This window comes from Dermacentor andersoni, chromosome 5 (assembly GCF_023375885.2).
Source record: "Dermacentor andersoni chromosome 5, qqDerAnde1_hic_scaffold, whole genome shotgun sequence".
Lineage (NCBI taxonomy): Eukaryota > Metazoa > Arthropoda > Arachnida > Ixodida > Ixodidae > Dermacentor > Dermacentor andersoni.
The window spans coordinates 144,235,086-144,258,734 of record NC_092818.1 but is presented as its reverse complement, the minus strand read 5'-3'; the positions used below and the strand labels follow the sequence as shown (position 1 = coordinate 144,258,734).

Genomic DNA, 23,649 nt, shown 5'->3' with positions numbered 1-23,649 from the left:
CCAGCCAGGTCGAACAATGACGCATACAATTAAGCAATATAGTACACAAGGAGCCCAAGGTAAACATAGATGCAACGGCGAAATGCTAGAAAACTACCGCTGCCTTTACACATGTTAACCCTGAGCAACACAACAACAGCCTGTCGGACACTCACTAGACCAAGCGTGCACTTGCAAGCATGCTGGCATTACATGAAGCACGAAGTTTAATGTACAATTCCGCACTAAACCAGATTTCATTTATGAAGCTCTAAAGATGCTCCAAAGCGACAGCTTCCAATTACAAGCAATAAAAGCATCAGAGATGGTAGTGTAAAGAAGGCTGCCCTAGATGGCTAGCTCCAAAAAATAAAGAGTGAAGGAGAGTAACAGTTACATCATTGCTGAAAACAACAATGAAGCCTTCAATTTTCTTTTTTTTTTACAAATTGGGAAATGGGTGGTGCAGTTACACTTCAAACGAGTATTCATTTTGAGTAAATCTGTGTGAACCTAAATTTTGTGAGCGGGAATTTACAGCAATGGTGCCCAAAAATTAATTTCATTACAGGTATGAGGACATCTCCACGTTCTGCACCAAAAAAATGGAACTGCAACTTCTAGCATAATCACACCTGCAACCTTGTCCACAACCAAAAGATGAAAGAAGGCTTATTGACTGCATAATTAGCTACTGACGGCATGACCAACTGGTAAAAACGCTCCTGCAGGCCACGCTACCTCTTCACACACACGCAAACAATTTACCGGCTTGGGAGCAGGCGGGTCTTTCTTAACAACCTTTTGCTTCGCTCCAGGAATCGGAACCTTTTTGTCGAAAAGGTAAATGACCTGTGCATGAAGAAATAGTGGAAGCGTGAGCAGGGAAGCTACTCCACATTCGCGAGCACCAAACGTGGCAAAACTTGTCCGCTTTATTTGCATACCTTCGATGCATCCTGTCACTACTCGCTCCATGGCTTATTTCCAGACCGTCTGTCCCATTTTCATCTTTCATGGTAATCAGCCCCCTAGCTCTTCTTTTTCAACTTGCATGCAAAAATGTTTGAGGAAGCATAGAAGGCAAGCAATGCAAAGCAAATGAAACAGAAATAAGCATGCAATATGCACAATAACCTGTGTGTTTATCCGAACTTTAAAATATTGCATTTGCTGCCCCTTTGATGGCATTGAAATTTTACGACACTGCTACATTTTAATATACAAAAAAAGCATTTACCACAAGTATTTGACAGGTTCATCCAGTTAAAATGAGAAGCTGTTATTATATGCTTACTAAGTCTGCTGGACAAGCCAAGCAAGTATCAAACCCAGATTTCTATAGCTTTTACGAGGTAAACTACAAAATATGGCCTTTGCAAAAACGTTCAAGGTCAGCAAAGCAGTGGTACAAACTTGAATTTGTTTAGCTTAACACACAGGTCACTGTACATTGATCGCAGGTCAACTACTCAATGGGGAGCCCATGCCGTTAGAGAAAGTTTCAGAAGGAAGGCAAGTTGCAAGGAAACAAAATCTGAAGCATAAATGCACTCTTGTTTTGTGCAATGCGGGGGTGTGGACTAACTGTGACAGCAAGCAAAAATGCAACACAGAGAGAGCATGTGACCAAAGCAAACAGAAAATAAAGCAAGTGCAAGAAAGCTAGCAATACGAGTCCCCCCCCACTCGCCACTCTAGATACGCCATTCTTGCAGAAGCCACATGTGAAAGCAAAGGGCAGGTGCTGAAGCAACATGAGAAGCAAGCACTGTTGAGCAGAAGTATTAGAGGTTCCTCCAGGCCTTAGTGCAAGTGCATACATGATAGCATATCTTCGTAAGCAGATAGTGAAATATTACAATTGAAGATTAATATTAGAAAAATATGGGCTTCATATGTCGCCTAGAATATTTTTCCATTCTAAAAGTAGGAAAAGAAAACAACAAAGTGTGGTGAAATAAAAAAAAGTAACTTTCTTCTATTTCTGTAACTATTTGGAACTCAACATTCTCAACATATTCAACATTCAACATTTTCCTTTATTTACAAGCTTTTCAGCTGAAGACCACTGCAATTCCTGCTTGGCTTGCAACGCAGACTTGGTGCAGCCACTAGACCATATGCATGGATGCTTTCTCATGGCAGGCTTCAATCTATCTGCACTGAACCTGCATCTCTGAACATGTAATCTAATAGTCAAAATCAAATACGCAGCGGGCTCTAACATTAAATACAGTAGAAAGTGGTTGACACGTTCCCGTTATGTACGTTTTCCCGGTGCCAACGTTTGCAATCGAGAGCACAAGAAATGACCCAATAGGGTTACGCTGATATTTTACTGGTTCATACATTCCCGGAACACACGATTTTTCGTCACCGACATTCAATAAGTCGCCAAACTGCGACCACATTATACGTTTTCCAGCCACTAGACCCCACGTAAACAAGAAAATGAACGAGGCGGGCACGAGTGAGGTAAATATATAGCTGACCTAGTTTCTCATTTTGGTACCATCAAATCTTCTCCGCGGTCATTGCACCCAGCATTCACAGCTATCATATCCAGTTCTATGGCAATAAGCATCTTCACCCATCTGTTTCACAGCGCGTGGTGCCACCGGAAGCATAGCACATGCTTTTAATAGGCAATAACTGAAATGCGACGCCGTTCCTTGCTGCAGACTGTGATAGTTTATGTTTTCCGGGCGCTAGATCTCATGTGAACAAGAAAAGGCGCAAGGCACACACAATCGAGAACAATATAAGCCGCCCGTCTCGTGTGAAAATGACGGCACGCACAGTTTCTTATTCCGGTACTAGCAAATCTCCAGCCGGGTCATCGCAAGGTGCATTCAGTTAGCGCCGCCAAACCTATTATAATAAGCATCTTCACTTATCAGATTTATAGCGCATGGTGCGCAGTGCCATTGGTAATGTACTGCACGCTTTTAGTAGGCGATAATCCAAACAAGCCGCTGTTCTCTGCTGCAGGCGGTGCAAGATGGGCGCCACGTTTCGCTTCGGCGACATCCAGCGTTGCCCACCAGCTTAATTTCGTTTTGGTTTCTCGTCGCCCTCTTAAAACACCACGTAATAGGAAAACAACAAAATGCGTCTCCAGCCGCCGGGGCACCATCAGCTCGACGTGCGTCGGCGTCTCGTGCCGCAACGATCCGCGTAAAGCTTCGCATTGCATGGATGTCAACCACAGTTGAGTCCGACACATTTTTTTGGTTACTTCGGATCGTACGTCTTCCCGGTCAGTATGTTCTTTCTCGTGGTTTTTCAAAATGTATGCACGAAGTTCTACTGTACTTTGACTCAAAATAGAAGTATTTGATTATTACTCAATATGTCAAGCATATGCATACCACCCTTCATAAGTACTAACACCCAATAGTTTGAACAGCATAATGAATACATGTGATGAGAGAGCATACCTGAACAGTGCATGAACCTCGATATAATGAGCATGGATATAACAAATTACAACACATAACTAAGCAAATCTTAAATATGCAGGCCATGCTTTATTTCAACATATCTGCTGCAGGAACCACATCAAGAATGCAAGAACTGAGGCCAGCTCTGTTACAGTGACACTAACATTTCCTCGCTTACAGCTTGTGTTGTTATACAGACCTTTCTCATATTTGTTTTCCGCGTTTTTGCCCAAGCACATGCCTATGTCATGGCTGGCTAGCCCCCGTCATCGCTATTCTGTCGATAGACGAGTCAAGCCAACTCATCAAAAAAGAAGGTAAAGGCAGCGCCACTTTTCTGCTCACTGCAAATGAATGCGTATCTGCGGCCTGCAAATTATAAATAGTTATAACCTAAAAAGCGTACTACATTTCAATACTAATAGAAAGACCAGGAACCACATAGACTAATAGAAGGTCAAGTGATAGACCTCTTATGCATCTTCATGTTCTTGCCGCATAGGGTGCCTAAGGTCATTTGTTAGACTTTTAGTGAAGAATTAAAAATATAAATCCACATTCGATTAGAAAAATATGGCTAGTTTTAACCAATATGCTAGGCAATCTTCCCCTCAGCAGGGTTATCTCGATTTATGTTTTGAGAGGTTGTCTGTCCCTTTATACACCCAGCATGAGCAACTTAAAGTGGCACATTCTGGACATGCACATGCATTTTGGCTAACAGCTTGGCTTCACTGGCCCACAGCCAGCAAGCCAACATGCTGGTCCTGTGCGATGGCACCAATCACACACTTCTATATTAATGACAGTGCAATAGGATTTGAAACTTATTGTTGATGTGACATCTTTGACAAGGAAAGCAGCCAACGAGCCAACAAAATCAACAGGAGAGTGGAGGCTCTTTTGTGGCTCTTCAGAGGCATCACGCTTATATTTCTTTTGCTTAGACCCCACCACAATTTTTTTTTATGATATCAGCGTCTGTGCTTATAATGACTACTGCAAATAACGAAGGTATTTTTGTGTGGGACGCAATTTTGTTATAATGAGGTTTGACTCAGTAAAGGTTTCTTGTTATTTAGATGAGTATAAACACAAGCAAGAAATTATAAGCTGTAATCGCTACACGTGCATAAAAGAGGGTGCTTATGTTACACGCTGCAGGAAAGCACGGCTCAGTTCTGTGTGAAAGCAGAAGGCACTCACAGAGTCTAGGTGAAGCAGGCCACTCTCATCTAGCCTGAAGTGAGCCTTGATGCCCTTGGGTTCAGCATCATCAGCATGCTTTTGAATCGCTTCCGCCACTCCAGTCAGCGACACTTTGCTGATGTTCAGTGATCCAAAGTTGCTGCGCAAGATGGGGAATAGGGTCTTGATGTTTTAGAGCAGTCCTACATGGAACTCTCACAGAACACAGCACAGAAGTACAAAACCAGAGCAAAACTAGGACACAGTTAATGCCTTATTGGCTTTCTTTTTTAATCTCAGGCAAATGACACAAATATGTTCCACACCAAGAAAATACATTGCATTTATGGCTAAATGTACCTGCTACCTTATCACTGACACCTTAGCAGTCGGGCAGCAATACGGAAAAAGGCAAGTTTCATAGCCATGATGATAGGAGGGATTAGACCGAAGCTTATTAAACAAATTTAGCTTTTTTAAGCCTCTCTCTGTGCCCAGAAGTCAATAACGTCACCATAATAATCACTCCTATTGGCTTCAAAGAAACATTCTGGCCTTGGCCAGTGGTATAACTGATGCCTGCTATTGGAAATTCCTTTACTGTGTTTCAAACACATTTCCATTCAGTCCCAACCACAGTGCTCACAACCACATGATTTAGTTACTGTACTTATTCCAATATCAGGCCAGGTTGTTTCCCAGAATCCTTAGTCTCTAAGTCGACCCCGCCTTATATGCAAGTTTTGAATACAATATAGGTGTTGCTTCATGGCAGCGCATATTTCACCTTATAGAGTGGTCTCACGGCATCGCGGCAAGCACTGTCATGAAGCCACACTTAAAAAAAAAAATCTTGCGCTGCCATGAAGCCACCCCTTAAAGGCAAAATTTGCATATAACGCGCACTTCACATGTTGAAGCTCCCTTCCTCCCCATTTCATGGTAGCCATATTGTGCTTTGCCTGTGTTAGCGATTCAGTATTTCGGGCAATCCCAGCCAACTCTGAATAATCCATCGTCTACTCTACATCACCTTATATTAGTGTGCATACTTAAGTTTTTTTCCTGGATCCTCCAACTGCACCCTCGCCTAATAATCATGACTGCCTCATAATTGAATAAATGTGGTAATGAAAACAGCCTACAAACGCAAGTTCCTCATGCTGGAGATAATAGTCTGTACGCTTGTTTGTATGTACTGCAAATCTCTTTTGGACCTTTAGCAAAAGCAAGGCAGCCCCTATAGAATATCATCAAAAGCTGAATGCAAGAGGTTTCAAGCACTAACACAACTCAGTAACCAAGCACACTACTAAAAAAAATATTACAAGTGCAGCCCAAATATAGTCAATGAACTTCCAAAACAAACTTCCCTCGTTACAAAGTATGTTACTTTATGTTACCTGTTAACGCTGCATGGTAATATGTTATAAATGTGCGATGATTACAAATGTTTCTTTTCTCCAACAGCTTCTTCAGACTTTTTTCTCAACAGCTACCAGTACTACATCATGCAGTGCTGACTTTCTGGCCAGGTCAGTCAACAAAAGCAGTCGAAAGTATTCATATGCAAGAGTAAAGTTGGTCACCAAAAAGGAAGAAAGAACAGAATCCCATATAGTACACACGCTGGTTGCAAACAAAAGTTATTAGCTAAAACGGCAAATTCATACAATACCAGCAAGAGTAGGGAGAAGCACCTCACCCAAGCTCATTGTTGGACAGGAAGCTAAGGTCCCCGTAGTTGATGTCAAAGTCAAAGTCCGACGTGTAGCGCGAGAAGGTCATCACCTTCTTTTGTGGATAAAGGTTGTTTCTGTTGAACAGCACTCGCCGCACCACCTTTGTGCTCTTGACGCCATCTGTGTCAACATCTCGGCTGAAGTCCACCTGCAACATCCAGTGCGTAAAAGAAAACGAATTAGCGGTGTGAAAACATCGAGGTTTCTAAATCAAATTTATTACAGATATTGAAAAAAAAAAAAAAGACCTTTGAATATTGAATCAAATATACTAAATATTTTCTCAGTGTTAAACAATGTGAAATATAAACCCTTCAGGCACTATATGCACGACTGTGCATGCTAAGATAGTGCACCAAAATCAAAAGCACTGATTAAAATTATATTTAAAATATGTAAACAACATCTCAAAGCACTTCTGATTGGACCTGTACCACAAATTTGAGTAAAGAACTGGCTTTCCCGTAATCGAGAGTAGATGTAAGCATGAAATTGCAACTGGCAAAGCAGATTGGTTGGAGATGATACTAGCCACAATCTTAAAATGGGCGTAGCGCAATTTGCCAACGGCACACCACACCACACCGCACCATGCCATACTGTACACTATAGTCGAATACAACTCAAGTCTGCAGTGAAGCACTGCCTACGCCCTCATAACTGCTAGCCACTGCTCCTCTACGAGGCTGCAAACAGTTCGGACTTCAAACTTTCCCTGTTACTTAAATAGGGCAGTAACCACAAAAATAAAATTATAAGCGTGTAATTTTGTACGTTTTCACTCATCTATTATAGTGGAACGATGAAACCCTAATTCTTTATTGAACTGAAATAAAATGCATGCTTCACTGCAACTATTTATTGTTAAGTTTCGCTTCAGTTGGCAGTGAAGTTTCATGAGTAAAACGGGGTCAGCAGTGAAATGATTTGTGCCGCCGACTTTTGAAGAGTGAAAAGCTCAGACTTCATACACTTTGTCCATCTCTTTTGCACACCTAATCACTTCCGCTGATGAAAATACTCTTCAAGAACAGCAGACGCACTGGAGGTATCAAGTACAATGCCATTTTGAAATGGTCGCATGACGACAATTTTGTTTGCTTCTGTAATTGGCTGGCGGAGTAACAATCCTGCATGGTCGGTGTGCCTTGGTTGCAAACTGATGTTTTTTAAAGTTGTATCCTACTATAGTCCATATTAGTGCTGCCCAGCTAGAAGAAAACCAGCTTAAGGAGGCACGACAGGCAACGAAAGACGCTAGGGAGACCGAGCACACTACCCACCTAGAAGAAGGAAAGCGCCTGAAGGAGGCACAACCAAACGTCTCGGCAAATCTTGATTCTTGCTCTGTGATTTAGATGCAAGAGGCCACTTGTTGGGCCACCACTGAGCTAAGGGCTGGCTTCACAGAGCATTTGCTTTACAAGGCTGGCTGTGTGACATAATGCTTTTTTCCTAACTTTTTCTTTCCTCCATAAAGGCAAAGCAGGGCATCAGATGCTTCCGGCACCACACCACGCCACAGCTTGGCGAGCTTCGCATATCGAGGGCAAAGTAGCACTTCCAGACGTGTCCAGTGCCACGCCACACAGCAGCTCGGCGAGCGCAGTAGATCCGCAAATTCCATTTCCTAGAGGTGAAGTGTACGGCGCCCTGTATCTGTCTTCTGAATGTCGCTATTAGGAATTACAAATAAAACTTCAGCATACTAGAAGTTACAGCTTGAGTGATATTGTGAACAAACATTAGAAAGAATTCGGAAGCATTATTGTTTTGTTACTTGTTTGGGAGCAACTAACGTACGTAATGCAGTCCTGTGTAAAGGGTGGGGGGATCTCATTTGGTTCTTGGAACTTGTCTGGATTTCTCGTTTGAGTGCCCGGATAGCGGCTCTGGCTTTTGGCTCAAGGTCATTTGAAGGCCACCGACAACAGGAGCTAAAAGCATTTCATGCTTAAAAGTGTAATGTGCTTTAGTAAATTGAGTTGGAAGGTAGAGGGATGGATGTTTGCCCTTGCAGTGAAAGTTTGTCTTCATGTAGCAGGTTCACTTCTTCACAACATTTTACATCAGGCACATATTTAAGTGTCTGGATAGGTGCTTTCCAAGTATACCAGACATAATATATTTGTTATTCTTATATCTGACGATCCTGTAAGGAGTTCCCGCATGAAAGCTTGACTAAACTCACTGAAAAGATTGAAAATTCCTACTAATTCATTCTGAAGCTGTGCAGTGTTATAAAGTACAAGAAATGCAATTAAACTAAATTTTCAATGGACACAATTAAATGGCACTTGAAGGGGATAATGCTTGTGTGAGGTCTGTTTTGTAAAAAAAAAAATGGTGTTTACATTACTTGATACATGCATTTAATGCCATTTGCAACTCGATGTCCGGTCAATTGAGGAGCGTGTAATGAGAAACTATTGGTTTCAGTGATCTAGTACTCCTTGACAGTGACAGTAATGAGACAAGAAAACAGCACATCACCAGTTGCACATCACCAGTTGCACCAGTGCAGTGTGCATCGAAGGACAGAAGTGCTATACCACAGCACCGCACACAGAGATGGAAACATGGTGAAATCGAGAGAACTCACATACACAGGCTACGTAGAAGCCAGGAATTCTCATGGAATGCAAGGAAATTACTGAGCCTGGTGCAGCAGTATTATTTAGAACAGTCTTCGATTGCATCCATGTCTCAAGGTACTCCAATGCGCATTATTTATTATATTCCAAGAGAAATGAATATTTGACGATTTTGAATTATTCAGAGCTTCCACTATTAACACACACCTAAAGCAATGCTACATAAAGCCAGCACTATTGTTTTCACCTCCAAAAGACTAAATGAAGAGACAAGCTTGAAGTACAAGCATTTTAAGCACGGGAAGCTTTCAGAGGTAACTTACTAAGCTTCGAGGTGCTCACAAGAACTTAAAAAGAGATAGCAAGGATGTGAGGAAGCACAAAGCTGGTCTATTTGGTTTGCATTCAACATGGCAAACAGTTTGATGTAGAAGTTCTGCAGAAACCCGCAAGGTGGAGAGAAGTAATGAATAAAGACAAAATCAGACATCCACCCGTTAGTAGCAATTGCTACAAAGGGTGGATGTCTGATTTTCTCTTTATTCATGGCAAACAGTGTAAACAACAAGAGAAACGGCACATATGCACTATCAACGAATGATTTCATTCTGAAGCGGTGAAATATATATAACATTTAAAGAACACACAAAGTTTGAAGGACGGTGCAAGAATAATGAGAGAATATGCAAGCAAGCACTCTACGCATTTTTATCAGTCTATAGTCTTGAATAACTCCTCAAAAATAAGTTATTCTAGCATCCCTCATGCAGCAAAAGCAAAAGTCAGTGGTTTCGATGTGCTTGAGGGGCTCAGGCCCTTTACTTTGAAATGATAAAACCAAACAGTTTGTTGCATTCACTTGCACAGCCTGTTCTCGTTCCCACTGCTGGTGACGTTGTACGGAAAAAAGCAGCACATGTGCCCTTTACATCAATCAATGTAGCTAGCTACATCTGGCATTATCAATGCAAGTCAACAACCCAGAACATCTGGGTATGCACTTCTAGCAGAAGGTCAAAAAGCTACTCTTCAAAGTCCCGGGACTGTACCTTCTGCCATATTTCGCTTGCCAATACTACCCGTGACGGAAGTGGTTTAATGTGCGCTTGTGCTCTGGACACATGATGATGCAAGGCGTCACCACAATTATGCGAGAGGTAGCACATCAAATTAAGGCGAGACATTGGCACCCTGCACCAACCTTGTAATGCCCAGCATACAACATTACATGGTACAACATCTTAGCTTTGAAACACACTTGGAACCCTGTATTGGCGAAAATTGAAGAGTCGAGAGGGTACAAAGGCTCTTCACCTAAATGCATATTGTTGTCTCTAGGTGCAGAGACTTCCAATCATGAACTTATACATTTCATGCCCCATTACAATGAATCCGCATACAACATATACCGTATCTACTCATTTACGACCCACCTTCATGCAAGGTCTTGGAAGCACGAGCTCTGAAGCATCCAAATTTCAAAAAGAAAGAAATTTCACTAAGCAACATGTACATACCAACGTGTTGGTTTCCACTAGTTGCTACTAAGTGGCACCAGTTACTGTCCTGCCGATGATGGCCTCATTACCATCATCACCGCACTTCGCTGAATCATGTTCAACATACTTCAATAGCAGTGTCTGTGGTACACTGTTTAGCTGCATCGTGTTTCCAAGCGCTTGAAGGGGGCATTGCAGCAAGAAGTGTGCGCATGGATTTTGAATGCATGGTGTGCAGTCTTGTTCAATACTGTCATCAACAGCTTGAAGGTGATTAGAATTTCCAAGAGTATGAACAGAAATTAAGGACAACCAACTTTGGAAGCGCACTGATGAGGCGAGTTCAATGAACGAGGAGGGCAGTGGAAAAGATGAAGATGATTGAATAAAGGTATTCAAAGTCAACCGTCAATGGTTGCTTTATTCTGCATTGCAGTAGGAGCACGGTTTAAGACGGTAAGCAGCCATAAGCCTGCCTTAAGTAAGGCCTGCAGCCGGTAAAAGAAGTGAAGAAACAAATAAGTAGGGACCTCACGCGAGTAAATAAGGTACTTTCGGATACAATATCCCATACTTCTCGCATGGTTTGGTTTGCCTATAATAATCCTGCAACAAGTTCTGCCTTTTGACAGGCCCAGCTGTAAGAGACTATCGGCAACAACGGATGAAATTGAGGCAAATTTTCGTTTAAGATGAAGCACATACAGCATACTTTACCTTAAAAGGAAAAATTTTCATCTACCCGAATGTAGCACGAAGCTGCAAAGAAAACCCACACGAGTTTCATCCCGAACCAGAATAAATTTTTCCTCAACTGCAATACTTTCTTTCCAAGAAACCTGTATGGGTTTCCTTTCCTCTATGGATTCCTTTGCTACATTTGGGCGGATGACAATTTGCCCTTTCATGACACTTCCTCCACCTTGCGAGATTCCGCAGTGCTGGTTTGCCAAACGTATTTTGCTGCGCCGATATGTGTGTGCAGCAATGCATTGCACACACGCACCACTGACATACATTGAAAATCTGTGCAAGACTAGTACTACGTTTATGCAAATGTCGTTCAAGACGGTCACTCCATTGCCAAGCAGGCCACACACACCTGAATGGGGAACAGACTGGCCTCCTTGACCTGGAAGAGCTTGACCTTGAACCCTTTGCTGAGGTAGGCGGCCTGATAGGCTGCACCGAGCGCCGCCGCCTCGTCTGCGTTGACGCTCTTGCCCAGCTCTCGGCTGCTTCCCAGGGCAGCGTGCAGCTCCTGCTGCACGCGCGGAATGCGGGTGCTGCCACCCACCACTATCACTTGGTCGATTTCACCCTGGGAAATGCAGGAACAAAGACGACAAAGTTAAATGGACACTAGACTGCTTTAGTGTTTCTCTTTGCACTGATAGTATTCTTTATGCATCTGATTTTTTTTTTAATAATGAGGTAATAATTTGAACACGTGTTAGAAGACAAAGTAAAGGTCAAAGTTCTATTTGAATTTCACACCGAAATCCCAGTACTGGTACATTAGTGTGACGTCGCAGATTTCGAAGTACTTTTTCGTATTCGGGTTATTCTGACTCTGTAAATGTTCTCAAAACTTTCAGAATACAATGTAACCTTAAGAATTAAAATTAACTAGACCCTAGCAGACGGCATTAAAATCCACGTCACAGCGAAAGGGTGACATTTTTGCACTATACCAGCCATGGAAACAATAATGCACTAGAATTAAAGCATACTGCTCACCAAGGTCATGCCAGCAGATGAAAGGGCCATGTGGATTGGTGCGGCCACACGCTTGAACAGGTCATCGCTGATTTCCTCAAACTCAACCCTGGTGATAGGGAACTTGAAGTCCACGTCTTCCATTACATTTTCAACCTGCAGTGAAAGAAAACCCAATTCACTCTCAGAGGAATGTCCACAGATTTATAACAGATCATATGCATAAAGAAATCAGTGTGTATCAGCAGTCAACAGTGTTTCAGTAATTCACGGGAAAGGCTTTACAGCTCCACGTCTCCCCAAAAGTAGCATGGAGCTCAGAAATGCCAGCAAGTTTGTTTCTACGAAAAACCTGCAGATCTGCTTACACAAACCACAAATGTTCCAGGATGTCAGCTGTCCCTTTGTTTTTTTGCACAACAGCACGTTCCTGTGGGCAACAAGTGATAGCATTAAACTTCATCTTTCACCCAAATTATCTTGTGTAGGATGCGAGGCCTTTCACAACGCTAACATCTCCAGCTATCATTAAAAGGTTTCTCTCTATAAAAGTACATAACACTTTGAGGATGCAATGGCACTTTTCCAGCATCAATCACAAAGTGTGTTTTCCATTTGTTAATCTAGGTTTTAATCCCGTTTTCCCTATTTATAGTCTAAGGTTCCCTTCAGTTCCATAACTGAGAGATTGTTCAAGCCCACAAAGAAGAAAAGGCTCGATGATCGTACCTGGGCAACGTGTTCAGTATTGGCACTTAGAACTTTCTTGACACGGTCAGCCTCCTTGAAGAGCTTGGCCAGTCCACGCTTGTTGTCAAACACGTCCTGCTTTGTCTTCTTCAGCGCACTGAATTCCCGGGCAAATCGCTCGCCCAGTCGCAGCTTGAACTCCAAGCCACCCAGGAAACGATCATACCTGTTTCAAACAGAATAGCCAACTCTTTCCAAGCACTGGAGAGTACAAATAATGCACAGGTGTGTCTAATTGTTCAAGTTATGTAACCATGACTACCATCATACAGTAGGACAGAGTCTTCAGTGCTAACAAACCACTGGTGTCGTGTGTAAATTGTGCTCACCACAAGTCTGATAGTTTCATATTAACCGATACAATGTGACAAGTTTGAAAGGGAACTGAGTGCAGTGCAACAAGTGAACAGATAAAGTTATAGGTGCTCTGTTAAAAGATAAAAAAGAAATTCACTAACTATATGAAGTAATAACTGAGAAACCAGAGAACCTGCTGGCTGCAATTGGTGAACACATCATAAATTACAACCATCAGCCTAGTTCATTTATAAACTAAAACGCATTATACAATGACCTGCATTGTACAAGAACCCAGCACACCTCACGGCATTGAAACACTATGCACTGTTAACCTCATCTACCATTAAAGGGATAAGTGTTGTGTAGGTAGCAAGTCAAGCAACACATACTATACTCAGGAGGCATGCATACAGCTTGAACTTAAAATGGATCAGGAACCTTTACTATTTGTCAGGATAGTTCTAATAACTAAGGTATGCAGTAAAATAACAAATGGTAGAGCTGTCACAGTTTAAGAGATTTAACAATACAGGCTACTTGTACAGCTGCTCAGAAATGACTACATGATCCACAAAAAAGAAAGAAAAAAAGACAACACACAAAACTAGTGGTCCTATTAACATATATAGGTAATTAGGTGTTCCCAAGCTTACCTTAAAGAAGGTTGCCCCATAGAATTATGCCTAGCATGAATGTAAAGAAGCAAAGCTGAAGAATAGGAGTGGTTCAAAGAAAAGAGAAAACAATGCAACTGTGTGGTTTATAATCTGTTATTTGTCGTTCAGGTCACCTACACATATGCTGTATTCTATGCTATAGATTTAGCCACTGAAGCAGACATTTTGTTCGTGAACCTACCAGACTGCCTGAACTCGCACAGATTCCTATACGCTGAACATGCAAGATGTCCCATTTAGGCACCACTCATTAGCAGCAGCTGTCATAGTTGACCAAAGTAACGCGCAAAGGAACCTCACCCCACGCCCTTGATGGAAAGCTGAGGCACATGCTCGGCGAGAATCTTGTCCTTGGTCTTGACCGTCTGGTAGGCCACAATGGTTGCCGTGGTGCTGCCGGTGCCCATGTCGTAGAACAGTATGTGCACTGGCGTGTCATTGAACTCCTTGCGCCGGAAAACACCATAGTTGAGTGCCGCTGCGAAAGGATTAAAAGGAGGACGTAGAATGCCTGTTAGCTAGCGCACACCACTGCAATCATAATTTTTCTTTAATTTCTGTTTTAACAGACGTGACCAAGATTACGTTGAACTTCAATTAAGCTTCAAGAACCCGAATTCCAGGAATGTACTCAGACCTGCCCAGGAATATTGCAATTGCTACCTGATCAAGCAGCATACGAGGCTAAACATGAAAAGTGAATACATCACAACAATGAGAACATGGTCGACTCAAAGTCGTAAAGAAGCCTTGCATCATATAGCATAGTAAAAGCTTTAAGAAGAACCTTTCGCTACGGGCCAACCCTGATTTACCTATTCATATACATGTGAAATGCTAAAATGCTATTATGAGACAACTGCTGGACCGACTTGAATGAAATTTGTCACAGCTAATAGAGAAGGTTAAATTCTAGCAACTGTAGGAAGCAGATTTTTATTTATGACCTGGAATTTTTTACAAATATTCCTGCAAATTGGTAAGCTTCACAAAAAATAAAAGCAACAAGTTTACAAATTTGCAACTCTGGACAGACAAACAAACAAACAAACAAACAAACAAACAAACAAACAAACAAACAAAGGATATCGCCATTTTGTAAACTGCATCTGTTAGAGCATCTCATATGTACAATGTGATATGTAAGTTTACAGCTTAGATGAAATGGTTACAATTTTTACAAGAATATTGCAAATGTTTTCACAAGTTAGCGCTATATTTCAGAGCAGCGTATAAATCGATAAATTTCGGCAGCTTTAGATGTGTTATTAGATGGTGTTAACAAAACTGTGGTATTGTATTTTATGGCTGAGTTACAAAGTTGTAAAACAGCTAGGGCAAGACAGGGGTAATTGGAGATCGCTTGGAGAGGCCTTCGTCCTGCAGTGGACATAAAAATAGGCTGATGATGATGACAATATTTGTTGTACGCATGAGTTCAGATATACAAACTGATAAAAAAAAGAAGAAAATGAAACATGAGTGCCAGTTTAAAGGCATGACATGCAAGCATTAAACAGAATCTGAGAAATAAACAAAAACAAGAGTCTCACCAGCAGTGTTGGCTCCAATAAGCTGAAGAAGCTTCAGGCCCCCAAGGCTAGCAGCCTGAGCAAGTGCTCTCCTTTCTGCCTGGTTGAAGAACGCAGGAACTGTGATCACTGCATCCTTGATAGTCTGTCCTGGAAAGCAGAGAGAGAGAGTGAACTTTAATGAGCACCAGCAGTTTAGTCGGCTGGGCCTAGACCTCCCACGATGGGACGTCGAGGTCTTGCCTCTTCACCACTTCGTAGGCCTGCTGGGTCGCCCAGAGTTGGTCATCGAGATGGGAGCTGCGCAGGGCGGCGTGCCATCTCGACGAGAGGGTCACGGGATTAAGGTCTGGGTATTGATGTTCGCACTTCCATAGCATGTGGGGGAGTGTCGCTGATCGAGTTTTACAGACCTTGCACGTCTGGCTCGGGTAGATGTCGGGGTATATGGTGTGATAACGTGTGAGGGAGGGGTATGTATTGGTCTGCAACAGGCGAAGGATGGTGGGAAGCAAAAAAAAAAAAAAAAAAGACTTGGGGCCATTCTGGAGTGCCATTGTGCCATGAAGATTGTCAAATGCTAGCCCTATGGCTATAAGTACCAGCGCTAACTTGAGGAAACCATGTAAAAACAGTAAACAAGAAAAATATTTCTGATACCATTTGGATTTATTCATGCTTAACGCTACTGTTCCCATATAGCATTACAGAAAGGGCTGTATTAGGGATTTCAGTATTTTTGTCATGTTGACACAGCGAAAACATTACAACCAAGCTTTGCAAGCTAGTCTGTTCAGATGGGAAAAAGGAGTGTCCGAGTCACAGTAAGGCTCATCCTCCTGTCTTCAAATGCCCTTGAGACATTGCAAATTGACCATGTTTAAGAACATATTGCGTTATAATGGATGTAGCTGCATAAACAGAGCTGTGCACATCAGAAAAAAGAAAAGAAAGCTCAGATGGTCATTCACTCTCTGGCTCGACTACATCTGGCCACCTTGGCACTAAAACACTTCCAACAAGGACCCTACATGGTCTACTGCGCTCATAAAATACAGGGTAAGAACAAAGAATGGGGTGGCATGGAATATTGTAGCACTACGGTACACCTGTGGCCACCACCACATTAAGTCCTTAGTAAATTTCTCAATAAAAGTACATTTTTTTTTTAAGTGTTAAAACTTTCATGCCTCACTTGTTGAGTCACTATAAACACTTCCACACAGTTGGAGATGAATGCCCTTTGGTCTGTCGTCATCACATGCAAGAGCCTTATGCACCTGTTCCCTTCAGCACGTTTCAGTACAACCAGCACGAAACTGCCCCAGTCCAGCCACCAACATGGTAACCCCCATCAAGCTATTAAAGAAAAGGTCCATAGTTTTCCAGAAGTTCACCGATTTTTTTTTTACTTTTTTACATGGTTTACCATTGCCGGACAACAAATTCCTACAAGTCACTACTCACTCACAAAGTAGAGAGCTCTTAAATCTCACCAGCAGCATTTGAAGCAAACTCTCTTGCGTAAGCCAGAATCATGCCAAGCAGTTCCTCAGGGCTGAAGACCATGCCCTCTGGGTGCCTGAACAGGACACCACCCGTCTTTGGGTCAGCCTCCAACTGGTAGTATGGGAAGCGACGTTCAAATTCCTTCACTACAGGGCTGTTCCTGTCCTTGCCCAACAGGTCAAGGAAGTGCGAGTAGCTCTTGTCTGGAAACCTGACACCCTGCACGGCAAGATCAATGGCCAGGTGGACCGGTCAACCCAAGCATTGTCCAATATGATAGTTGATGGTAGCAACGACAGAGTTAGTGTTCCTTTCCTGAGACTATCCACTTTACACAATGTGCACAGTGTGGTCCAAAGTTAAAGGGAACACATGAATTTGGAAGTGAGCGGCTCTGCACAGACTTGTGGTTTGTGGCACTGGCACATTTTTACACTTTGGGGCAGTGCACTGACTGCAGTAGGGTTGCCAACAGCCCCAAATTTAGCAGGACTGTCCTGACTTGACCCAGTTGGAACGGCCAAATGTCCTGACAATTGCATTTTCTTTTTGTCCTACTGGATAACAATAAATAGACCAGATTTTTTTTAGTTTGCATTATACAGTCATCATTTTTTTGTGCTCCAGTTACATTTTCATAAACATGGTGGCTGTTTCATTTTTGTTGTGGTTCTAGTTCTATTGTGGGTCCTGACCATTCACAGTACCTCAATCTGTTTTGGCAGCTGTGTTAGTCATGCAACTATACTGCGCCTTTTTTGTTGTAAATCACGACATGGTAAAACTAAAATTTTTAAACACTGTTACACGAACAGAGTGGCGGCTCCTGGAACTAACAGAGTTGATTGTTGCCAGCCGCCGTCCTCACCCTCTTCCTCCCCCCCCCCTTCGGCCCCCTCCACTTTGTCCTCTCTAGAGCCATCCTCTCTGGACTGCAGCACTTTAGCCAGCTACAGTACCAACAAAGTGGGCCGCATATTTGTGTATGCCCTTTCACAGTAGACTGTACTGTACACAAAATATGCAAGTAATGCATCCAAACGTGCTACCAGGCAGCATACACCGCAAAATGTTACCTTTGTGCAAAATTTAAGCATGAACAAGCCAGCCACTGAGTACCTGAATAAGCAAATTGCCTTACACTAAAACTGCCTTCTAAGTTTGGTGGACAACAAGGAATGTGACTGGGCTTTGTTCTAACTATCATTAGCACAGGTTTAATGTTACCGCAGGCGTCATCGTGACCAGAAAATAGAAAAGCTGACAACAATAAAAAAACCAACAAGAGCATATGAAAGAGTTGGGGAACGCTAAACTATCTTCTGTTTGTCTTGTCTGCATCGAAAAAAGAAATCACTGTATGCTCCTGGAAGGAACTAAATTAATCGTTGGAGGTTTATTAATTTATGGTACTGTGCATTACACTGATGACTTTCAGAGTGACTCAGCTACAAAAATTGTGGCCCATATACTGCTGGGATGCATTTTTCTTTGTTCTGCTAGCTTCTAAAACGAACCTCAAGCACTGCAATAGCACCACAGCACTACCTATCTGGTAGTAGTCCTGGATTTTATAAAGCAGCACGTTTTGCCCAACAGAAATTGTGTACCCATAATTAAACTAGGTATTGCTGCCTTTACAGCTATGTAAAAACATAATGCACCATTTTCAAAGCATCACGTGACATCTCTCATAATTGCATTGCCTGGCACAGGGCAGTAGTATAGTTATTTGCAGTGATCATTTATCAATAGCCTGTCTCTTCTCTGGGATACCTTCAACATTTGTGGCTTACAGCGGCTGCTCCTTGGCTACCTTTCGAAAAATATTGTGACTTCAACTTTGAGTTCTGCTCTAACCAAAACTTTAATCAAAACTCGATGCACCTTTAACAATGACTGTATGATTGCAACATTAAGCAAGAATAAAAAATAACAAAATTAAAAGGAGCTACCGAATGTGATCTAGATATAGATGCTTGTAAGCAAGGCACACTTACCGTTGAGACAGCTTGTTCACCAAAATGCCGTTCCCCATCTCGAAATGCAATAGCAACTGGCGTTTTCCGTTGCGAATCTCTAAAGAAAAGGCAAAGAAATCATGTAAGCAGCACATTTAAATCAGAATCTCACAATACACAATAAATACTTAAGAGCAGTTATTGCCAAGAAACCCTGAAGAGGAAGAACTTACTTGTTTAATGCGATTTCCATAGGGACTCCGGGCTGGAAAAAAAGATGATTACATACAAAATTTGGTAAACAATCATTGTGGAATCACTTAGGTATGTCATGTTACTCCAATACAAGTGCACTTGCATCTAAGAACTATCATCACAATGGTTAGCTAATTTATCTGCCCAAGTTACAAACCTCGCAGCCAATGGTAGCAGTAAATACCATACCACACAGATGCCTTGCAATGTTTTACATCAAGCAAGTTCTTGAGCCTACACCTCACAGCCTACGGCAATTACATTTAAACACCGCACATTGGAGACTTCTTTTTGTTCAGGCTAGTTTAGTTTAGCTTAAGCGGTGTCTGAACACATTCAGTCAATCATTCTGAAGGAGGCGCACTTATTGAGACACGGATGAACATTAAGTCACACAGACACAAGCGCTCAGGTGCGTGCAATTTAGTGTTTGTCCATGTCTCAACAAATGTACCGCCTTTAGAATCCTTTTGAACACTTAGTCATGCCTTCCTTGCACCTTGCATTATTCTATGAAGAGTTACCAAAGGAGCATAACTATGCTGCGTGATATGACAAAACACAGTAACTAAGTGTATGATAAACTCACTGAAACAATGGCAACTTTCATCCACTCAACGCCAAGGTCCACAGACATGACTGCAATACATTCAACTGAAAAAAAAAAGAAAAAAGAACAAGTCGGAACATTTGTACAACATGCGTATATTCGCAAGTATGTCAAGGTGCGGCCGTCGTGAAGCTCTTCTGCGCAAATTATGACAGGTCCAGAGGCACGACATAAATAAAATAGAGTTTGCTTGTTTTCTGTATGCAGAAAGAAAAGATCGTTCAGTACAAACATGTCCGAATGTGCACGAGGGAACTCAATGACGAAACATTGTCGAACATATGTCCCACGCAAAGCGTGATACAACGTGGCGTCAGGTGTCCACAAGCAGGCACACTATAACAATATAGTTAAGTCAATTGTGTGCTTAAATTTACATATAGACACAGTGAGGTCTAGGGTAACGTTGACCAAGGTTTCGTTCAACGTACGCGCAAGTACAGACTTGTGTAAACATAGGAGACGGTGCGTCAGTACGTGCACCTGCCTGCCGTGGAAAACACAACGTAATTACGACAAGCGAAGGCACAAACATTTGGAAGGGAGGATATTCTTTTACTCACCTTTGTAGAAGCTAATTATTGACAATGCGACGACACACCATGAGAGGCGCAGCCGCGAGATTGACGAAAATGCCATTGCTACTGATTAGAGTGGGACCTGAAACGAGTTCATGGAGGAAAACGTGTCCATAAATTCGGGCTCACACTTTAAGCGTCAAGAGACGTTGCAACATCACGAATATTAAAGTAAGCCTCAGAAGCTCCGGCCGCTGATCGGCTCTAAGCTTACCGATCAGCTGCGGGCAGCATGCACCTTTCATTCATTGGTAAGACACCGGCATTGGAAACTTCACTCCCATCGCCGAAGATGCGCGCTATGTGCACGCAGAATACAGATAAATTGTACAGGGGAGTACTCACCTAACTACTGTATGTCCAAGGCTGAAATTAAAGAATACTATTCATCACTATACACATGTCCCGAAACGCCGGCGAACGAATTTGGGAGTTTTTAATGATGGCCGGGGAATGTGGCGATGGGTGATTGGGCTCTCCCGCCGGATATCCGGTAGAATGACACGTGGACCCGATGTTTGAATCTGTGTGGTTTGAATGCTGCCCCACGGCACGGCTCCCACGGTGCACCAAGCGACAGATATATTCTTTACTTTCACAACTGATAAAATTGCCGGAGTACTACGTCTTTGCGCTTGTTCTTTTTGGTCCCAAGCTTGCAAGGAATTAAAACGTAAGCAAAAGCAAAGCGATGTAAAACGTTGGGATGCCTGGGACGTCGACGGCAACAATCGACTGTCGGTACTTTGGGCCTTGGACCTTTAAAATTGAGAGCAACGGAATGCCGGCGTCATTCAGAAGAGTGAAATATGATGTAACTATTATATATAACCCAAGTTAATTAAATTGAGCTTTTCGCACCACCCGTTGCTATGCGCGCCGTGCCTGGGACAAGGTGTTGCGCGGGAATTTTGAATTTACACGTAATAAAGGACTCTGCACGTAGTGTCACTTTAGCGTTTCCAGTTCAAGCCGAAAAAGGTACGCCATATTCTGTGGAAATGATCAGTGAAATCTAAATTAGCAGATAGCTAATACGAGTGTCACACGGTACACTTTCGATCACGATCGAGCCCAATTGTGATCAAATTTCTTGATCGCGAGTGGCTCCTTTGCGCAAACTGCGGAAGGAGCCAATCGTGGTCAAGAAATTCGATCGCACTCAATTCCTATCAAAAGCGCGCCGTGTGGCGCCAGCAGTGGTAAGACAGCGATCGCCACGCAGCTGCTAGCTACAGCGTCACGTGACTCTAGGGAGGCGCGGGCGGGCAGACGGCACCCCCCACCCCATATTACTGTCGTGGCCCCCTTCCAGTGCCCCTTCCCAATGAGGTTATACTAAAAGTTTAGTATAACCTCGTTGGAGAGAGAGACGGCAAAAAGAGGAAAGTCAAGGAGGTCAACTAAACGAGCGTCCGGTTTGCTTGCCTACATTGGAGGTAAAGGAAAGTGTGAATAGAAAGAAAAAAAGGGGAAAGAAAAAGTGATCATTGTGTGTGCAGTGAAGCGCCGTGACACCAAAGTTCCATAGCTGGTGATCTGCGTTGATGACATCTGGGACGACCGGAGGGCCAGTGGTCGTTGCCCAAATAGGACGCTGCGGGTGAGCCACGGGGCTTGCACGAGGCAAGCACTGGATTAAGAGCATTCAGCACTTGCACTGAACTTCGCGCTGATGGATTATGCAACTTGCTGAAAAGTACACGAACGGTATTTATGCGGGACCTCCATGGTGAGGTCAACGTCACGCTTCAGCCTATAAACCTAGCAATCTTTAGCGCTTTTCATTTTTGTTCCATGTTTGCTCTAATTTTGCTTGTTGCTGCGCCGAAAACGAGAAGCACTGAGCGAAGTGGCGTAGCCAGAGTGCAGTGTATTCTAGTACAATGTATCCAGAAAGTAAAACACCAGCCACGCCCCCACCCTCCTCCATTTTTATGTTCGAATGTGGCCTGTCCACCCCCTACCCCAGTCACCCTCCGCATCCCTGGTCAAGTATGGTCAAGTATGGTCAAGTGGGTGCACCTCCTCCTCCCCCCCTCCCTCCCCCAAAAAACATTTTCGGCTACTCCACTGATGAGGAGGAGAGGAGCTGCGCAGAGGAGTGAAAGGAGCTCTGACGCGGCTCTTTGAATTATTCACACTACGGTCACTATGGCGGATAAACTGGATACAATCAGTGATGGCAATGCCGGGTCGAGCCCTATTTCTTGTATTAATCGTACTGGCATAATGTTACAAATAGACTCATTCTATTCGTGTTCGAATATCAAATTCGCGGTCTTTCATAGCCACATCGCCGTATGGCATTGTGCCCAAACTTGCTGTAGACTCCTTCTCGGAATTTGTTATTCTGTGTTAATCGGACGCAACCACAGTGGTATGTGCAGACGTATACACCGCGTCCAAAAATTCACCTTAAAAAAAAATACTGTAAGCTCCCTGCAAGAATTTCTCACACACACAAAAAAAAAAAATTGGCGATAGGTCGTAAAGAATTGAACAGGGGGGGAACTGAAAACCGGAAAAAAGTACGACGAATATTATGGAAAACCGAAAACGCTAAAAAGCATTCTGCTAAAAGAAATATAATTTGTACATCAACGTGCATCTTGGTACGAAGTGTTACGTTTCGCCTACAACGCGCGGTAATGCCGGCGCGGATGCAACGGACGCCGGGGCTTCGTTCAAAGCGGCGGACATTTTGGCCCGTTCGACGCCGCCGCAACGCCTCCCCGCCAAGCGTGTCCAGGCGTGTTTCAGTGCCACGTGTCTTCGTGTGTGCGTGTGTGTGTGTGTGCCCACGCTTGTCAAAGCGCGGCAGCCGGGGAGCGGAGCTCCCCAAGTGAGGAGCCAGGAGGTCTGTCCGTCGGCGGGTTGACGATGCGTCACTACACTCGTCTCAACATGTCTCTCAGCTCGTCCGTGCTCCGCCGTCGCGTGGGCTCCGTGCCCCGCCGTCGCGTGGGCTCCGTGCTCCGCCGTCGCGTGGGCTCCGTGCTCCGCCGTCGCGTGGGCTCATCCCGTGACCTTCCTTCTTGCCCACGACGCCGAGAGTATAAGAGCAGCTGCCCCCGGACGCCGAGAGAGAGGCTCCGATTTGTTCTGTTGAGTTACGTGCTCTCCCGTCTCCCCACTTCGGTCGACCTGACCGGCCGCTCTTTTGCTATGTTAGAATAAACAAGTTGTTCTGTTACCAGTCTACTCTTGCTTTGCCGGGACCTTCGGATGCTTCCAGTGCCCCAGGCCGCCAGGCCAACGCTACCCTTGGGTCTTGCGACCCATTGGCAATAACGGGCGTCAGCACCGA

At 43.4% G+C, this 23,649-nt stretch overlaps 1 protein-coding gene across 5 annotated transcripts in view; it reads right to left on the bottom strand.

Annotated features, from left to right (window-relative positions):
• The window catches only part of Grp170 (hypoxia up-regulated Grp170 co-chaperone protein), a 38,724-nt gene extending 17,844 nt beyond the window's left edge, over positions 1 to 20,880 (bottom strand). Inside the window, exons 1-14 of one of the 5 annotated variants that reach the window (XM_050178803.3) lie at positions 20,685 to 20,880; positions 20,325 to 20,421; positions 19,741 to 19,805; positions 19,130 to 19,161; positions 18,936 to 19,014; positions 16,923 to 17,154; positions 15,448 to 15,576; positions 14,195 to 14,372; positions 12,897 to 13,083; positions 12,189 to 12,323; positions 11,551 to 11,769; positions 6,319 to 6,503; positions 4,632 to 4,773; positions 748 to 831 (exon numbers count right to left, since the gene is read on the bottom strand). In XM_050178803.3, the coding sequence (XP_050034760.1) occupies positions 748 to 831; positions 4,632 to 4,773; positions 6,319 to 6,503; positions 11,551 to 11,769; positions 12,189 to 12,323; positions 12,897 to 13,083; positions 14,195 to 14,372; positions 15,448 to 15,576; positions 16,923 to 17,154; positions 18,936 to 19,014; positions 19,130 to 19,161; positions 19,741 to 19,805; positions 20,325 to 20,400 (1,743 nt within the window). In that variant the 5' untranslated portion in view covers positions 20,401 to 20,421; positions 20,685 to 20,880. The other 4 variants (XM_050178804.3, XM_050178805.3, XM_055071100.2 and 1 more) reach the window with 4 other exon arrangements.
• Positions 20,881 to 23,649: the final 2,769 nt, after the last annotated feature.